Raw genomic sequence first — 12,743 nt, 5'->3', positions numbered from 1 at the left:
AAGCAAAACCGGATGGGTTGCTCGCATGCACGATATGTAACTTACCTCCATGCATCTTGTAAAATCACCTTCAAAGCCTTTTTACTTACGGTAGTTTTAGTCGGACATGCTCCTTCCTCCACAATGTAATTTTACCTTACAGTGTGCCATGCGTGGCTGTAGATGCATCTTATTCCTCACCCAGATGACGAATAGCGCGAGTGCACATATATATAAGACTCGAGTGCTGAAACAAAATCAAAGTGATGCACATAGAGTTTGTTTGTTGCCAGATATATAATTCTTACCTCACTCGGTTGTAACGAACAGAGTGGTAACAAAAAGTGATAATTAAGCTTCCACCAAAAGCATAGACATATTTAGTATGAAAACATATACAGAGCACACACATCTTAATTTGGATATAGCATGTTCAACCAGGAACATAAGGAATCAGCGATGCACAATGGACCAAGTGACCTTCACCAGCATCTTATAGTCGCCGCAAGTGATTCTCTCTTCATCATAGCTGCCGTGCTTTGGAGTAAACTCGACAGTGCGGACACCGCCTGTAGCAGTGGCAATAGTCAACAGGAGCGTCTCATCAACCGAGACACTGACCACGCGGCGCGCTGTTTGCAGGATCCCACCCTCACCAGCTATTAGCATCCCAGCAAGTTTGCTATCATGTAGCATAATGTCACATGGAAAGCTGCTAGTGCGAGCGATGATTTTCCCATGGAAATTAACAGGTCCCGCCTCAAGGATCCTCATCTCAACGGTGCCCTCCACCGCCTTTCTTACAAACGTGTAGTTTAAATCCAATGTGCTGTGCATGCTGACAAGCGTTTCGGTTTGAACCTTGTATTTCGGTGGAAATGACAGTCTGGAGATGCCATTAATCTCCATTAGGCCTTTGCTAACTCTCTTGGCATTGACCTTTCTGCTATTCACAACCTTGACCTTCAGATCAACTTCAAAAATTATTGAATCAAATATCATCAGCCCTCTCTTCGGGCCAGTGAGAACCAACGGATCCTTCTGCACAGGAAGTTTGAATAAACACGGCATTCATTTAGCTCTGTTTGTTTGAATAATAAAATAAGGTTATAGATCAAAATAGATTAATTTCAGTAGCTGTCATCCGGATTTACTGCTAAAATCATTTGCTTTGCTTTAAGGAAAAAAATTGTAGTATTGGTGGTATTTAAAATCAACACTAATTATATGGGGACTAGTCTCTTTGTAGATGCTTGGCAAAATGAGAACAAGTCTACCAGGTCCATAATTTATTTAAATATAATATACAAAACATAAACCCCCTTTTAAAAACATTGTAGAATGAATGGCCTTCCAGCATGACTAGTAACATGGATGTGCTTCTTTACTACGGGTTCACGTTCACCAATGTTTTTTACTCTAAAAAAAGTTGAAGATGAGGCAGTTTATCTGATGACTTGATACAAGAAACTTAACAGAGAAAGCAAACGAATTTCATAATATGAGGAACGAGCAAGCAAGTGCATATATATCGCAATTCCACTTGGGGTGGGTTAAAAACAATACAATAATAATACCTTGGAGGTGATGTTCTGGCAATCGTCCTCGCCACGCTGGAATAAATAGACGCATTTGCGATCCAGACTGTCCCTAGCTATGATGGAGCCGTATACATTGAGCGGGTATCCATAGTCAGAGGAAACAATATTGACCGAGACAATATTAGCCGAGTTGCACATCCGGAACCCATCTTGGAAGATCCTGTTAGCATTGTGCATCGCACCAACAGGTGCTGCCAGAAAAAAGAAGAATGAATTCAGATCAGACGCACAAGTAGAACTAGGTTGCCAAACTTTTTAAACAAAAAAATAGCAGTGGATGGAAAGATGGGAAGGGGAAAGGGGCGTACACTCCATGTCGAGGTCGAGCGTGGGGTGCTGGAAGCGGGTGAGGACGTATTCGCCCTCCTTGGGGTCGTAGTCGCTGAATCTAGGGTCCACAGGGTTCGGCCCTTTGTCTTCCTCGTCTTCCTGCTGCTGCTGCTTCTGCTTCTTCCGCCGCCGCGCGCTCGCCCTCCCCTCTCTCGCCGTGGAAGAGGAAGGAGAAGAACCGCCGCCGCCGGCCATGGAGGGAGGGATCGAGGATTGGATTGAGTGGGGAAGTGGGGGAGCGGCCAGACCGGACCCGCTGTATGCCGCCGCTCGAACGCTCGATCGGGTTGTGAGAGGCCCACATATTGTAAAGAAAATTACACGTTTCGTCCCTGGACTATAGTTGAAGAAAATCTCTTCGTTTTTCTTCTTATGCTGTCCTCAGTTCGTGGAAGCTCCCTTTTTTCGTTCTTGTTTTTTCTGGACAGCTTTTTGTGATTGTTTTTTATTTCATTGTTCGTTCTCTTTTAATTTCTTTACATTTGTTTTTTCTTTTTCGAATGCATGGGATTTTTTTCAAAAAGCAATGATCTTTTGAAAGTTTTGTGAGTTTTTTTTGTCAAATTTGAACAACTTTTTGATTTTATGTGAACTTTTCAAAAATGAATGAACTTTTTTCAAATCGATAAACTTTTTTTCCAAAATCGATGAACCTTTTTCCATTTTTGATGAACTTTTTTCATGATTGGTGAACTTTTTTCGAATTCGTGAACCCTTTTTGAAAATCCGTGAACTCTTTTTCAAATCGATGAACTTTTTTTCAAAATCGATGAACCTTTTCCAAATTTATGAACTTTTTTCAAATTCGTGAACCCTTTTTTGAAAACTCGTGAACTCTTTTTCAAATCGATGAACTTTTTTCCAAAATCGATGAACTTTGTTTTAATCTTGATGAACTTTTTTCATGATTGGTGAACTTTTTTTTTCAAAAAACTTGAACTTTTTTCGATTTTGTGAACCCTTTTTGAAAATCCATGAACTCTTTTTCAAATTGAATGAAAAAAATTCAAAATCGATGAACTATTTTCCAAATCCAATGAACTTTTTCCAGACTTATGAACTATTCTTCAAAAATGATGAACTTTTTATAAATTGATGAACATATTCAAGTTCACGGTTATTTTAAATAATTCAGAAAACTAAGTGCATTAAATAGCTCGGGCGCATTTCCTTATATTATTGACACTTTTGTCAAGCACTAGAGTTGAGTAGGTCTACTGGTTATGTGCGCTTGTACGTGAAGGTAATGTCCAGAGTTCAAATCCTGGAGAGGGTGTCCCCTTTTTCGCGCTTTTTTCAGGTCGTGGCAACCGGCCGCATCGGCCTTCTTGGGCCAGGCCAAGGTGGGTAGCGCGCGGGCGCTAGTACCTGTTAGCGGCGCCAAAAGCGCTGCTTAGGAGCTCCCTCCCGCTCGATCGTTTCCTTTACTCGAAAGAAAAAAAACGCTCGATCGTTTCATGGTAGACCAGTGAACCATTGACTTTGGAGGTTTTTATTTTCGAAATTTCAGAAAAAAAAAGTTCACAAATTATGAAAAAAGGTTCAACAAAATTTGGAAAAAATTTCAAAAAGTTCATCAAATTTTGAAAAAAGTTCATCGGTTTTGGAAAAAGTTCATCGGTCTTGCAAAAATGTTCATTGATTTTGAAAAGGTTCATCTAATTTCAAGAAAAAAGTTCACAAATCTATAAAACGTTTATCTACTTTCACGAAAAAAATTCACGAATTTCTTTCACAAAAAGAAAGAAAAGAGGTACTGAGAAAATAACGAAGAAAGAAGAAGAAAAGGCGAACCAAAGCATGATGTGAGCAGGCGAGGTTACTTGGTCAGGTGGTTAAGGCGGCGTCGTATTAAGACGTGGGTCGCGGTTTCGAAACCTGGCTCACACGCAGTTTTTGCAGTTTACAGAAACAGAAAAAGAGCAGAAACGAAAATAGGATGGGCCGGCCCGCTACAAAACCAGGCGTACGGCGGGGTGTGCGCCCTGTACCGAATGCGCTATATTCGGCGCTTAAGGCGCTGAATAGGATTTGGCCCGTGCTAGCTAGGTCGGCCCGGTAGCACGCAGGAATGGCATGGCCCAGACACGGCCCGGGCTAAACGGGCCAGGCCATGCCTGGGCCTGGAGGCTGGGCACGCGGGCTGGCACGGTATGGCCCGCTTATTATTATTTTTTTAGAATTTTTTCATATACATGTTTAAAATACAGCTCAATATGCCTAAAAAATAGCCCAACGGACTGAAAATATGCAGCCCAACCGTGCTAAACGTGCCACAGGCCGGCTCGTTTATTAGCTGGGTCGTGCCTGGGCTGGAGGACACATCACGTGGGTTGGCACGACACGGACTGACTAATAATCGTGCCATGGTGGGCCGTGTTGTGCCAGGCCCGATTAGGGTGGGCCGGGCCGGCACATTTGGCTAGGTCTGCCCTGGATCTCCCTCGCGCACTAGGATTTTATTCTGTGACTCGACAAACACTACAATATGATCCTTATAAATGCGAATACATAATATTTTATGGTCCTCCCACGGTCCCTTCAATGGTACAGCACACTCGTGCCGCCATCCTTTTCCAGATAATCCACTCAGTTTTTTGGAAATAACCCGCGCTCCCTTGATCCACCCGCCCTGCCACCCGGTCTCCGGGCCCACTTGTCATGCTCCCCGCACGAAGTAGTCAAATCAGCAGACTTATTCAGTAAGTCAGCCACCTCCAGTCCACCACTCCGAGCCAGCCGCCTCCCACACCAGCACTCCTCTCGCTCCGTCTCTTCCTCATCTCCCTGAAATCTGTCACCTTTCTCACACAAATCCCTAACCCTTCTCGCCCTTGCCAATAAATCTGCAGCCTTCGCTCCTACAGGACCTCATCTATGCCCCTACAGCAGATAAATCACCTTCATGTAACTGAAAAAAAATCTTTTTACAGGAGCTTGCTGACCAAAGAGGTCAACTTGGACCTCCTATGTGCCCTACAGAAGATAAAAAAGCTTCATCCGACAGCCAGGGGAGCAGCCGGATGGGTTGAAGAACAAGTTGATGATGGTGATCCCTCTCGCGCCAGTACGCTTGCCACTCAAGCACCTTCTTCTGCTCCGTTAAGTCGGTCACTGTCGTTGTCATCAAGGTCCCTCCCTCACGAGTGTGTTAGTTTATTAGACCTTTTTTTAGTAGTTTATACAAAATGATCGATTAGAAATTAGGAGTGTTATCGTGAATTAAAGAGTGTGCTTCTGAATATTATTTGGAATTGTGTATTGAGTATCTGACATACAATTTCTATTTTCACACTACATCAATTTAGTTAACTTATGTTGCATGGACCTTTGTTTTTTCGTCATGGCTCACAACTAGTGACAAATATTTAACTTATAGTTCACAGTATATGTTGATGGTTAGTAGATTAATTACACAAGTTAATAAGTGATTAGTTTAAGTTTAATTGGTTCTCTGTGTTCTTTATTTGTTGTGTACATTCTTGATTTTTAGCATAAGCATGCTATCATGTATGGTACCTTCATACCTTTTCGGTTATTTTATATGGACACATCAAACTTTCTTGGAGTTTTTCTTCCTTGATCTTCCACTTAGTAAAACTGACCCATTTTTTATAAATTCTTACTTTTTTAAAACGAAAGACATGGTGACGGCTCAAACGAAGATTTAGACACCACTACTAACGCGCATATGCACTTTATTAACTATTTATACTAAATTTGTGTACTTATTTATAACTCATTTTTATCACATAATAGTTGTAGTTAATACATATTTTTTTAATTTATTTGTTTTGACTAACTATAAGATTATGATACTAAATATTAATAAAATTCTTCCTTATGTTATAATTTTAATGTATATCATTGAAAAGGGTGAATACTTTGTGTTAAATTTCAATATTTGTAATGATTAGATTGGTAAATACATTACACCTTAAAAAGGTATTCAAGCCTAATCATCATAAAATGTTGGTAAAAAAATAGAGCTACAAAACTGCATGATTCTAAAGATTAATTTTGTAATGCTGGCATGAACATAGTGTATATATATCTAGATGTTTCCTTAAATATCTTTGTAGATTCGTAAAGATCTCTAAAGTGCATAGTCTGAATATAGGCCCAAATCAGCCCAATAATCTGAATTCTACACGGGCCGGCACTCCGGCCCACCATGCCAGCACGACTCATGTACTTGGCGTGACTGGGGTGGGCCGTGCCGGGCCGTCCCATTTCGCCAGGTTTGCACTCGATCGATTCGAGCGGGCCGGTCCTCCTCGCTCCCCTTCCACCCCACTCATTCCTCGCCTCGGGAGCCCCGAGCCCTAACTCCATGGCCGGCGGCGATTCTTCTTCTTCTTCTTCTTCTTCCACGGCGAGAGAGGAGGGGAGGGCGAGCGCGCGGCTGTGGAAGAAGCAGAAGCTGCAGCAGCAGGAGGAGGAAGAGAAGGGGCCGAATCCTCTGGACCCAAGGTTCAGCGACTACGACCCCAAGGAAGGCGATTACGTCTTCACCCGCTTCCAACACTCTACGCTCGACCTCCACATGGAGTGTACGCCACTACGCCCCCTTAATCTCTACTGTTAGTTTTTTTTTCAGTTTGGCATCCTAGTTTTGTGTCTGATCGTCTGAATTTAAATGCAAATCGTCCGGCGATCAGGTGTTCCACTCCACGGGGCCAGTTTATATGTGCATGCGTAATCCCATGTTTTGCCAATATATCACAATCATTTGAGAACTAAAGTCCAGTTACTGTCAAAAAAAAAAACTATATGATGTTTTGCCTTACTGAGTACTGTAGCTCTGCTACTTCACTGCTGCATCCTAGATAGATGGACAACTAACTTTGAGTTTGAGGACTGCATTTTGATTCATTCCTCAATCATAATTTCTTCTTTCGGCAGCACCTGTTGGTGCTATGCACAATACTAACAGGATCTTCCCAGAGGAGGGGTTCCGGTTCTGTAACTCGGCAAATATTGTCTCGGTCAGTATCGTTTCCTCCGACTATGGATACCCGCTCAATGTCTACGGCACCATCATAGCCAGGGACAGTCTGGATCGCCAACGCATCTATTTATTCCAGCGTGCCAAGGACGATTGCCAGAACATCAGCTCCAAGGTATTATTGCTTTTAACTCCGACTGATAAATTCCAACCGCTTTTTCCATTTTAACCCAGAGCTAAGTAAACACCATGTTTATTCAAATTACTTCCTTTTGTAGAATGATGTGTTGGTTTTGACTGGCCCGAAGAGAGGACTGATGATATGTGATTCAATAATCTTTGAAGTTGATCTGAAGGTCAAGGATGTGAATGGTAGAAAGGTGAAGGACGAGAGAGTTAGCAAAGGCTTAATGGAGATTAATGGCATCAAAAGACTCTCATATCCACCGAAATACCAGGTTCAAACGGAAAAACTTGTCAGCATGCACAGCACATTGGATTTGAACTACACGTTTGTAAGGAATGCGGTGGAGGGCACCGTTGAGGCGAGGATGATCCTTGAGGAGGGACCTGTTGATTATTTCCATGGGAAAATCGTCGCTCACACTAGCAGCTTTCCATGTGACATTATGCTACATGATAGCGAACTTGCTGGGATGCTAACAGCCGGTGAAGGTGGAATCCTGCAAACAGCACGCCGCGTGGTCAGCGTCTCTGTTGATGAGACGCTCCTGTTGACCGTTGCCGCTGCTACCAGTGGTGTCGGCACTGTTGAGTTTACTCCAAAGCGTGGCAGCTATGATGAAGAGAAAATCACTTGCGGCGACTATAAGATGCTGGTGAAGGTCACTTGGTCCATTGTGTGCTGGTGAAGGTCACCTGGTCCATTGTGCATCGCTGATTCCGTGCATTCCTGGTTGAACATGCTATATCCAAATTAAGATGTGTGTGCTCTGTATATGCTGTCGTACTAAATAGGTCTATGCTTTTGGTGGAAGCTTCATTATCACTGTTTGTTTGTTACCACTCTGTTCGTTACAACTGAGTGGGATAGGAATTATATGTATATCCGGCATGAGCTTTGAAGTAGGAGGAACAGACAAAGTGTATGTGCATCACTTTGATTTTGTTTCAGCACTTGAGTCTTGAAAATGTGGTCTATATAGTTTCGATCTTTCAACAAAAAGCTCTGGCCCACATGGCATTGCAGATAGTAATCCATGCCACACTATACATTTTGCATACAGATATATATGTATATATTTCTGAAGCATGGTCAGAGTGTAAGATTATATATAAGAAAAATGAAGTCTGCAACGCTTGTGAAGGACAGATAACACCAGAATGTGCATATATTTTCCTTGTATAGTCTGTACATGTGCAAACCGAACTTGTGTCGATTCCACTTTGACGCGAGTAAATGAAATCGTTCCCACTTTCGGATTTTGGAATGGACATCATCAAATGTGAAATACTTAGCAATAACATCTCCTGACGTTCCAGTTAACAAAACAATAGAAATACTAGGCCAAGTTAGGCATAACACAGCCAACAACATCTAAAGCTAGTACAAACTTTGAATTGAACGGTAGGTCTCTTTGGTATCATGTATTGGGAGCTAAGATTTCTAACAAGTACCTGACTGGCACATGCATTTCATATAGGATGTTGTTATTAGGACAATGAACCACAGCACAGCTCACAACCCACAGGGATTTGAACACTAGTACAGGGCAGCAGCTAGAGGTCTAGACCTCATCTTCTTACTAGTGTTCCTTCTATCTGAAAAAGAAAAACATACCAAACTAGAAAGCAGCAGGTCTAAAACTAACCCTCCTGAACACTAACTCCAGTTGCGAACCTAGGCGAGAAACTGCAGGTTTAAGCTAATCTTTCTGAACACCAACTCCAACTAAGAGCACGTAAACGCCGTGTAGTGTATAGATATCGACTTCCTTCCTACACATTCTTCAGTTCACTCCACGTGCGTGAGCTCCCTGTCCGATGGGTTCGCAGGTTGCATGGCGTCGGGGATGGTACGGTATTCCCTCTCCGTGATGAACCTCGCTTTGTCATGCTCGCTGCTTGGTTCTGCTATCCCTTTGGGAAGGAATCCCCGCTCCCGTGCGGCCAGCCACTGATCGATGACGCCGCATTTGATGGCGTGCTTCGCTGTCTTGTGCAAGTAGACCTTGTCCGTCACCAGGTGAGGGTTGATCGACAGCATATTCATCAGGGCTGAAAAAAAAGAAGCAATATACACATCTTGTCACCTCAATTATATTTAGTTCACACAAACATCAGGAGTAATTACAAAAACACATAAAAGATGAAGCGTCATTAATCATATCAGTTAACATATGTTGATATCCAGATTTAGAAAGACTAAAAAATAGCATAATAACAAATGGATATTACACAGTAAAAATAGGAGGTATTAAGTATTGTGCTGACAATTCCTAATGTTTTCTTGATGATGTGAAATTAGTGCCAATGTGCCATATTCTGCACAGGTCAAGAGGGAAAAAATGTATCATATATTTGGTACCTGCAGCAATGGTGTCTCCTGACTGTGACATTTCACTGGTGAAAGGAGTAATCGGCGCATCTTCCGTCCCACGAACCGAGCCATTGTGTTTTTCTGTGTAGTAGTGTATCTTCGAGGTCCCGTTGGTCACAAAGAGGACCTTCAGATTGTCATGCCATATCTTCATAACAACTTCTGGGCTGTAGTGTGCGAATTCAGATTTCTCATCTTTTGTGTCAGAATTCGCAGATGGTTTAATACCACAGAGGAACTCAAGTTCCTGCTTCGTGACTTCGATGATATCAGCAGCTTCCCACGCCTCCTTGATGAGTGATTTGGTTTCCTTACTAGATGACCATAGTGGCATTGAAGATTAAGATCAAAGAATGTTATCCCGCCAAATTTCTTGGAGACCTCGATTGCTTTTAACAATGATGTCCGTGTAGTCGGCTCTAGCAAAGCTGACGAATTATAGTAAAACATCTTAGCCTGCATTAAAAGCATAAGAAGGTCATATCTCTGTTAAGACATACTGCATCCGTCCACTTTAAAAATAAACAAATAATAACTACTTGATTTACCTAAAATCAGAGTGGATATTACACAGAGACCTTTAGCCTCTGAAGTTTGAACTAGTTATTATTCCTATAAATTCTTGATATGCTCTTTTAATTTGGGGGAAAACAATTAGGTGCTCAACTGTAGTGAAGATACTATCCTACTGGTTTTCAGTATATGGAGCGACAGTCAGCACTTCACTATTACATACTCCCTCCGTCCCGTAATATAAGAGCGTTTTTGACACTACACTAGTGTAAAAAACGTTCTTATATTATGGGACGGAGGTAGTAGGTTTTTATGTAATTCTAATTTTCATCAAGTCATACAAAAAAAAAACCATAGCACAAGTCTCTGCTGAAAAACAACAAACTGGAAATATTTCTGCATCTTCTGTCTAAAAAATAAAGGTACAAAGTCTTCCTCAGGTGAATTACATAGAGACTATTTTTATGATCATTAACTAACCGTCAATCAGGAATTACCATATTAAGTAGTCCCTCCGTAAAGAAATATAAGAGGGAGTAGTAACAAGAATGTAGGATATGGTGTGATTGGAAATTTATTTTGATGGGCTTGTCTTTACCTCTTTTAGAACATCTGGGTTGATATCAGATTGCAGAAAACAATCCTCTGCACATGGTTTAACGCAGCTTGTGTTCAAGCTACCTCTGCTGGTCACCTTCATTAAGGACATGGCAGTTGGCGCTGAAGGATCCAAACTAACTGCTCGAGTTTGAACTCCGTTGACATTTAAGTGATACAGCATACTCTGACCATACTCATCATCACCTAATTTTCCCATGAACACAACCCGGCCTCCAAGAGCTGCTAGAGCAAGGCAAATTCATCAGGAGACCAGAACATATCCTTCATCCTACTATGAATCTCACGATCCACCAACCTTTTAGCAGGTCTTCCAGAAGGAACAAATGAGTACTTAGCTGGTCCAAAGCAGCAGACAAGAGGCACTAATTTGTCAACCTCTTCAATATCTTGTGATAACAATGCCTCTACTTTACTTTCAAGATCATTGGCTGAACTGTGAACTTCTATTTCATTAGACGGCATCAAATCTTTGCTCTGATCTTCTCCTTCATCATCACTTAATTGTTCAACCATCTTAACTTTTCTTCTGCCCCTCTTTTTTGGTTCTTTTGGCTTGTCAGCCTCCTCCGGAGAGGATGCAGTAGTAGCAGCTGCGACACAGGAGAGAAGTTGAATTGCTAAGGGACGTGATCTAGCAAAATCATAAAGTCCATTGACCAAATACAATAAGAAGTGTGCTCTTCAGTGCAAAAATATGTGTGTTACCTTTCTTCCGACCTCTCTTTTTAACTTTCTTAGGCTCTTCAGGGGATGCATCTTCAGTGTCACTTTGGCCTTCTTTTGTTTCCCCTTCTGATGCATCGATGGTGGCTTTCTTTCTTCCACGTTTTGCAGGTTTTTTGGGGTTTCAGCATCACTGTCTTCACCACTTGAGCCTTCCTCTACATCTTGAGAACTCTTCTTTGACACAAAACTCACATTGCGGTGAAGCAACCCCATTTTAGTCTTTGTCGTATTCTTTCCCCAAATGGTGGGCTTATAATGTAACTGACCCCTGTGATGAGCGACCAAATTAGGGAAGTTCATGGTTAAAGGGGTCAAGTAGCTATCAGTAAAAACTGAAGAAAATGTTGGTAAGGTATATAAGCCTAACGTCGTCACACAGATACGGTTGAGCATGACTTCATTTTTCAGATTTGGCAGCATTGGTAAGATATCGTTGGTGAATGACACATCACACTTGTGGATAATTTTAACTTGTTATACTTTTTCTAAGATTAACGAGCTGACTATGAGAATGAAGAAAATGCAAACTGAAAATGCAACAGACAAGTTGGCAGTAATCCCAGGCTCCCAGTGAAGCACCATATATGCAAGACAAGATTGAAAAGAAATCTGCAATGTTCATGTAATATTTTTTTCCCCGACTCGCCACTTCCATGGCGACACAATCCAAGAGAAATCACCGCAAATTCAGATTCGTCAGAAGGGAAAAACAATCCATCTCCCTGAAGGAGTATATCGCTGGCGAAACATACCAAGGCGAGGGACGGTGAGTGAATTACCTGATGCAGTAATAAGGCATGGAGCAAGCGAACTGAGGAGGGAGAAGAAGAGACGCCATGGATGGATGCTAGATGGATAACTCGCTGTTTGAGCAAAGAATCCTCACTGCACTGAAGAAATGTTTGGATGTCAGTAATGGGTGTCGCAATCCACAGGTGACAGGAACAGGATACACCCTGCACAGGAACAAGTTAACACAGGGAACTAAGAACTCGTACCTACACACACAGAGAGAATTCATGGCGGAAATGGAAAAACGAATGCATGGTACCGGCGTTACCTTTTCTTGGCTTGGTTTGCTGCTGCACTGAAATCGAATGAACCTGGAAAAGGAGAGAAAAGGATAGAGCCTGAGACCATGTTCGTGTTCCATGGCTGAAGCAGAGGAGGGATAGAGGGGCGCCGCAGCAGAGTGGAGAGGGAGGGCGCCATGGGAACGGGGAAGGGGGCGGGGCGCCATGGGAGGGAAGGGCTCCGCACATGGAGGGGAGATATGGAGGGGGTGAGAGCATGGAGAGGATAATGGACTGACCAGCGCCGCCCGCCGTCGCCGCCGCCGTCCGGTGTGGAGCTCTCCCCTGTGAGCGGCTCGGTGAGAAAGAAGCGCGGGGATTTGGTGCTGAAAATTACACGCCTGCCCTCGCTCTGAGGATAAGGTGCGGAGCCGTAACACTCTCCTAATAAA

At 42.6% G+C, this 12,743-nt stretch overlaps 2 protein-coding genes and 1 pseudogene across 3 annotated transcripts; 1 reads left to right on the top strand and 2 right to left on the bottom strand.

Moving 5' to 3' along the window:
• Positions 1-277: 277 nt before the first annotated feature.
• On the bottom strand, positions 278-2,196 carry LOC125540568 (uncharacterized). The gene is made up of 3 exons (XM_048704179.2): positions 1,889-2,196; positions 1,557-1,771; positions 278-1,020 (listed from the first exon to the last, which is right to left on the bottom strand). The coding sequence occupies exons 1-3, from the start codon at positions 2,103-2,105 to the stop codon at positions 433-435; spliced, it is 1,020 nt and encodes a 339-aa protein (XP_048560136.2). The 5' UTR covers positions 2,106-2,196; the 3' UTR covers positions 278-432.
• Positions 2,197-6,182: 3,986 nt separating this feature from the next.
• LOC125530737 (uncharacterized) lies at positions 6,183-8,286 on the top strand. The gene is made up of 3 exons (XM_048695137.2): positions 6,183-6,463; positions 6,816-7,033; positions 7,137-8,286. The coding sequence occupies exons 1-3, from the start codon at positions 6,244-6,246 to the stop codon at positions 7,728-7,730; spliced, it is 1,032 nt and encodes a 343-aa protein (XP_048551094.2). The 5' UTR covers positions 6,183-6,243; the 3' UTR covers positions 7,731-8,286.
• Positions 8,287-8,482: 196 nt separating this feature from the next.
• LOC125534969 (fructokinase-like 2, chloroplastic) lies at positions 8,483-12,743 on the bottom strand (annotated as a pseudogene). Its single transcript, XR_015615511.1, has 7 exons — positions 12,591-12,743; positions 12,339-12,381; positions 12,058-12,234; positions 11,258-11,546; positions 10,530-11,142; positions 9,407-9,874; positions 8,483-9,096 (listed from the first exon to the last, which is right to left on the bottom strand). The product of XR_015615511.1 is annotated as a fructokinase-like 2, chloroplastic (transcript).

The sequence above is a fragment of the Triticum urartu genome, chromosome 2A, assembly GCF_056163025.1.
Source record: "Triticum urartu cultivar PI428250 chromosome 2A, HENAU_Tu73, whole genome shotgun sequence".
Classification (NCBI taxonomy): domain Eukaryota; kingdom Viridiplantae; phylum Streptophyta; class Magnoliopsida; order Poales; family Poaceae; genus Triticum; species Triticum urartu.
The sequence above is the reverse complement of the archived record's forward strand: the minus strand, read 5'-3'. Positions and strand labels throughout refer to the sequence as shown.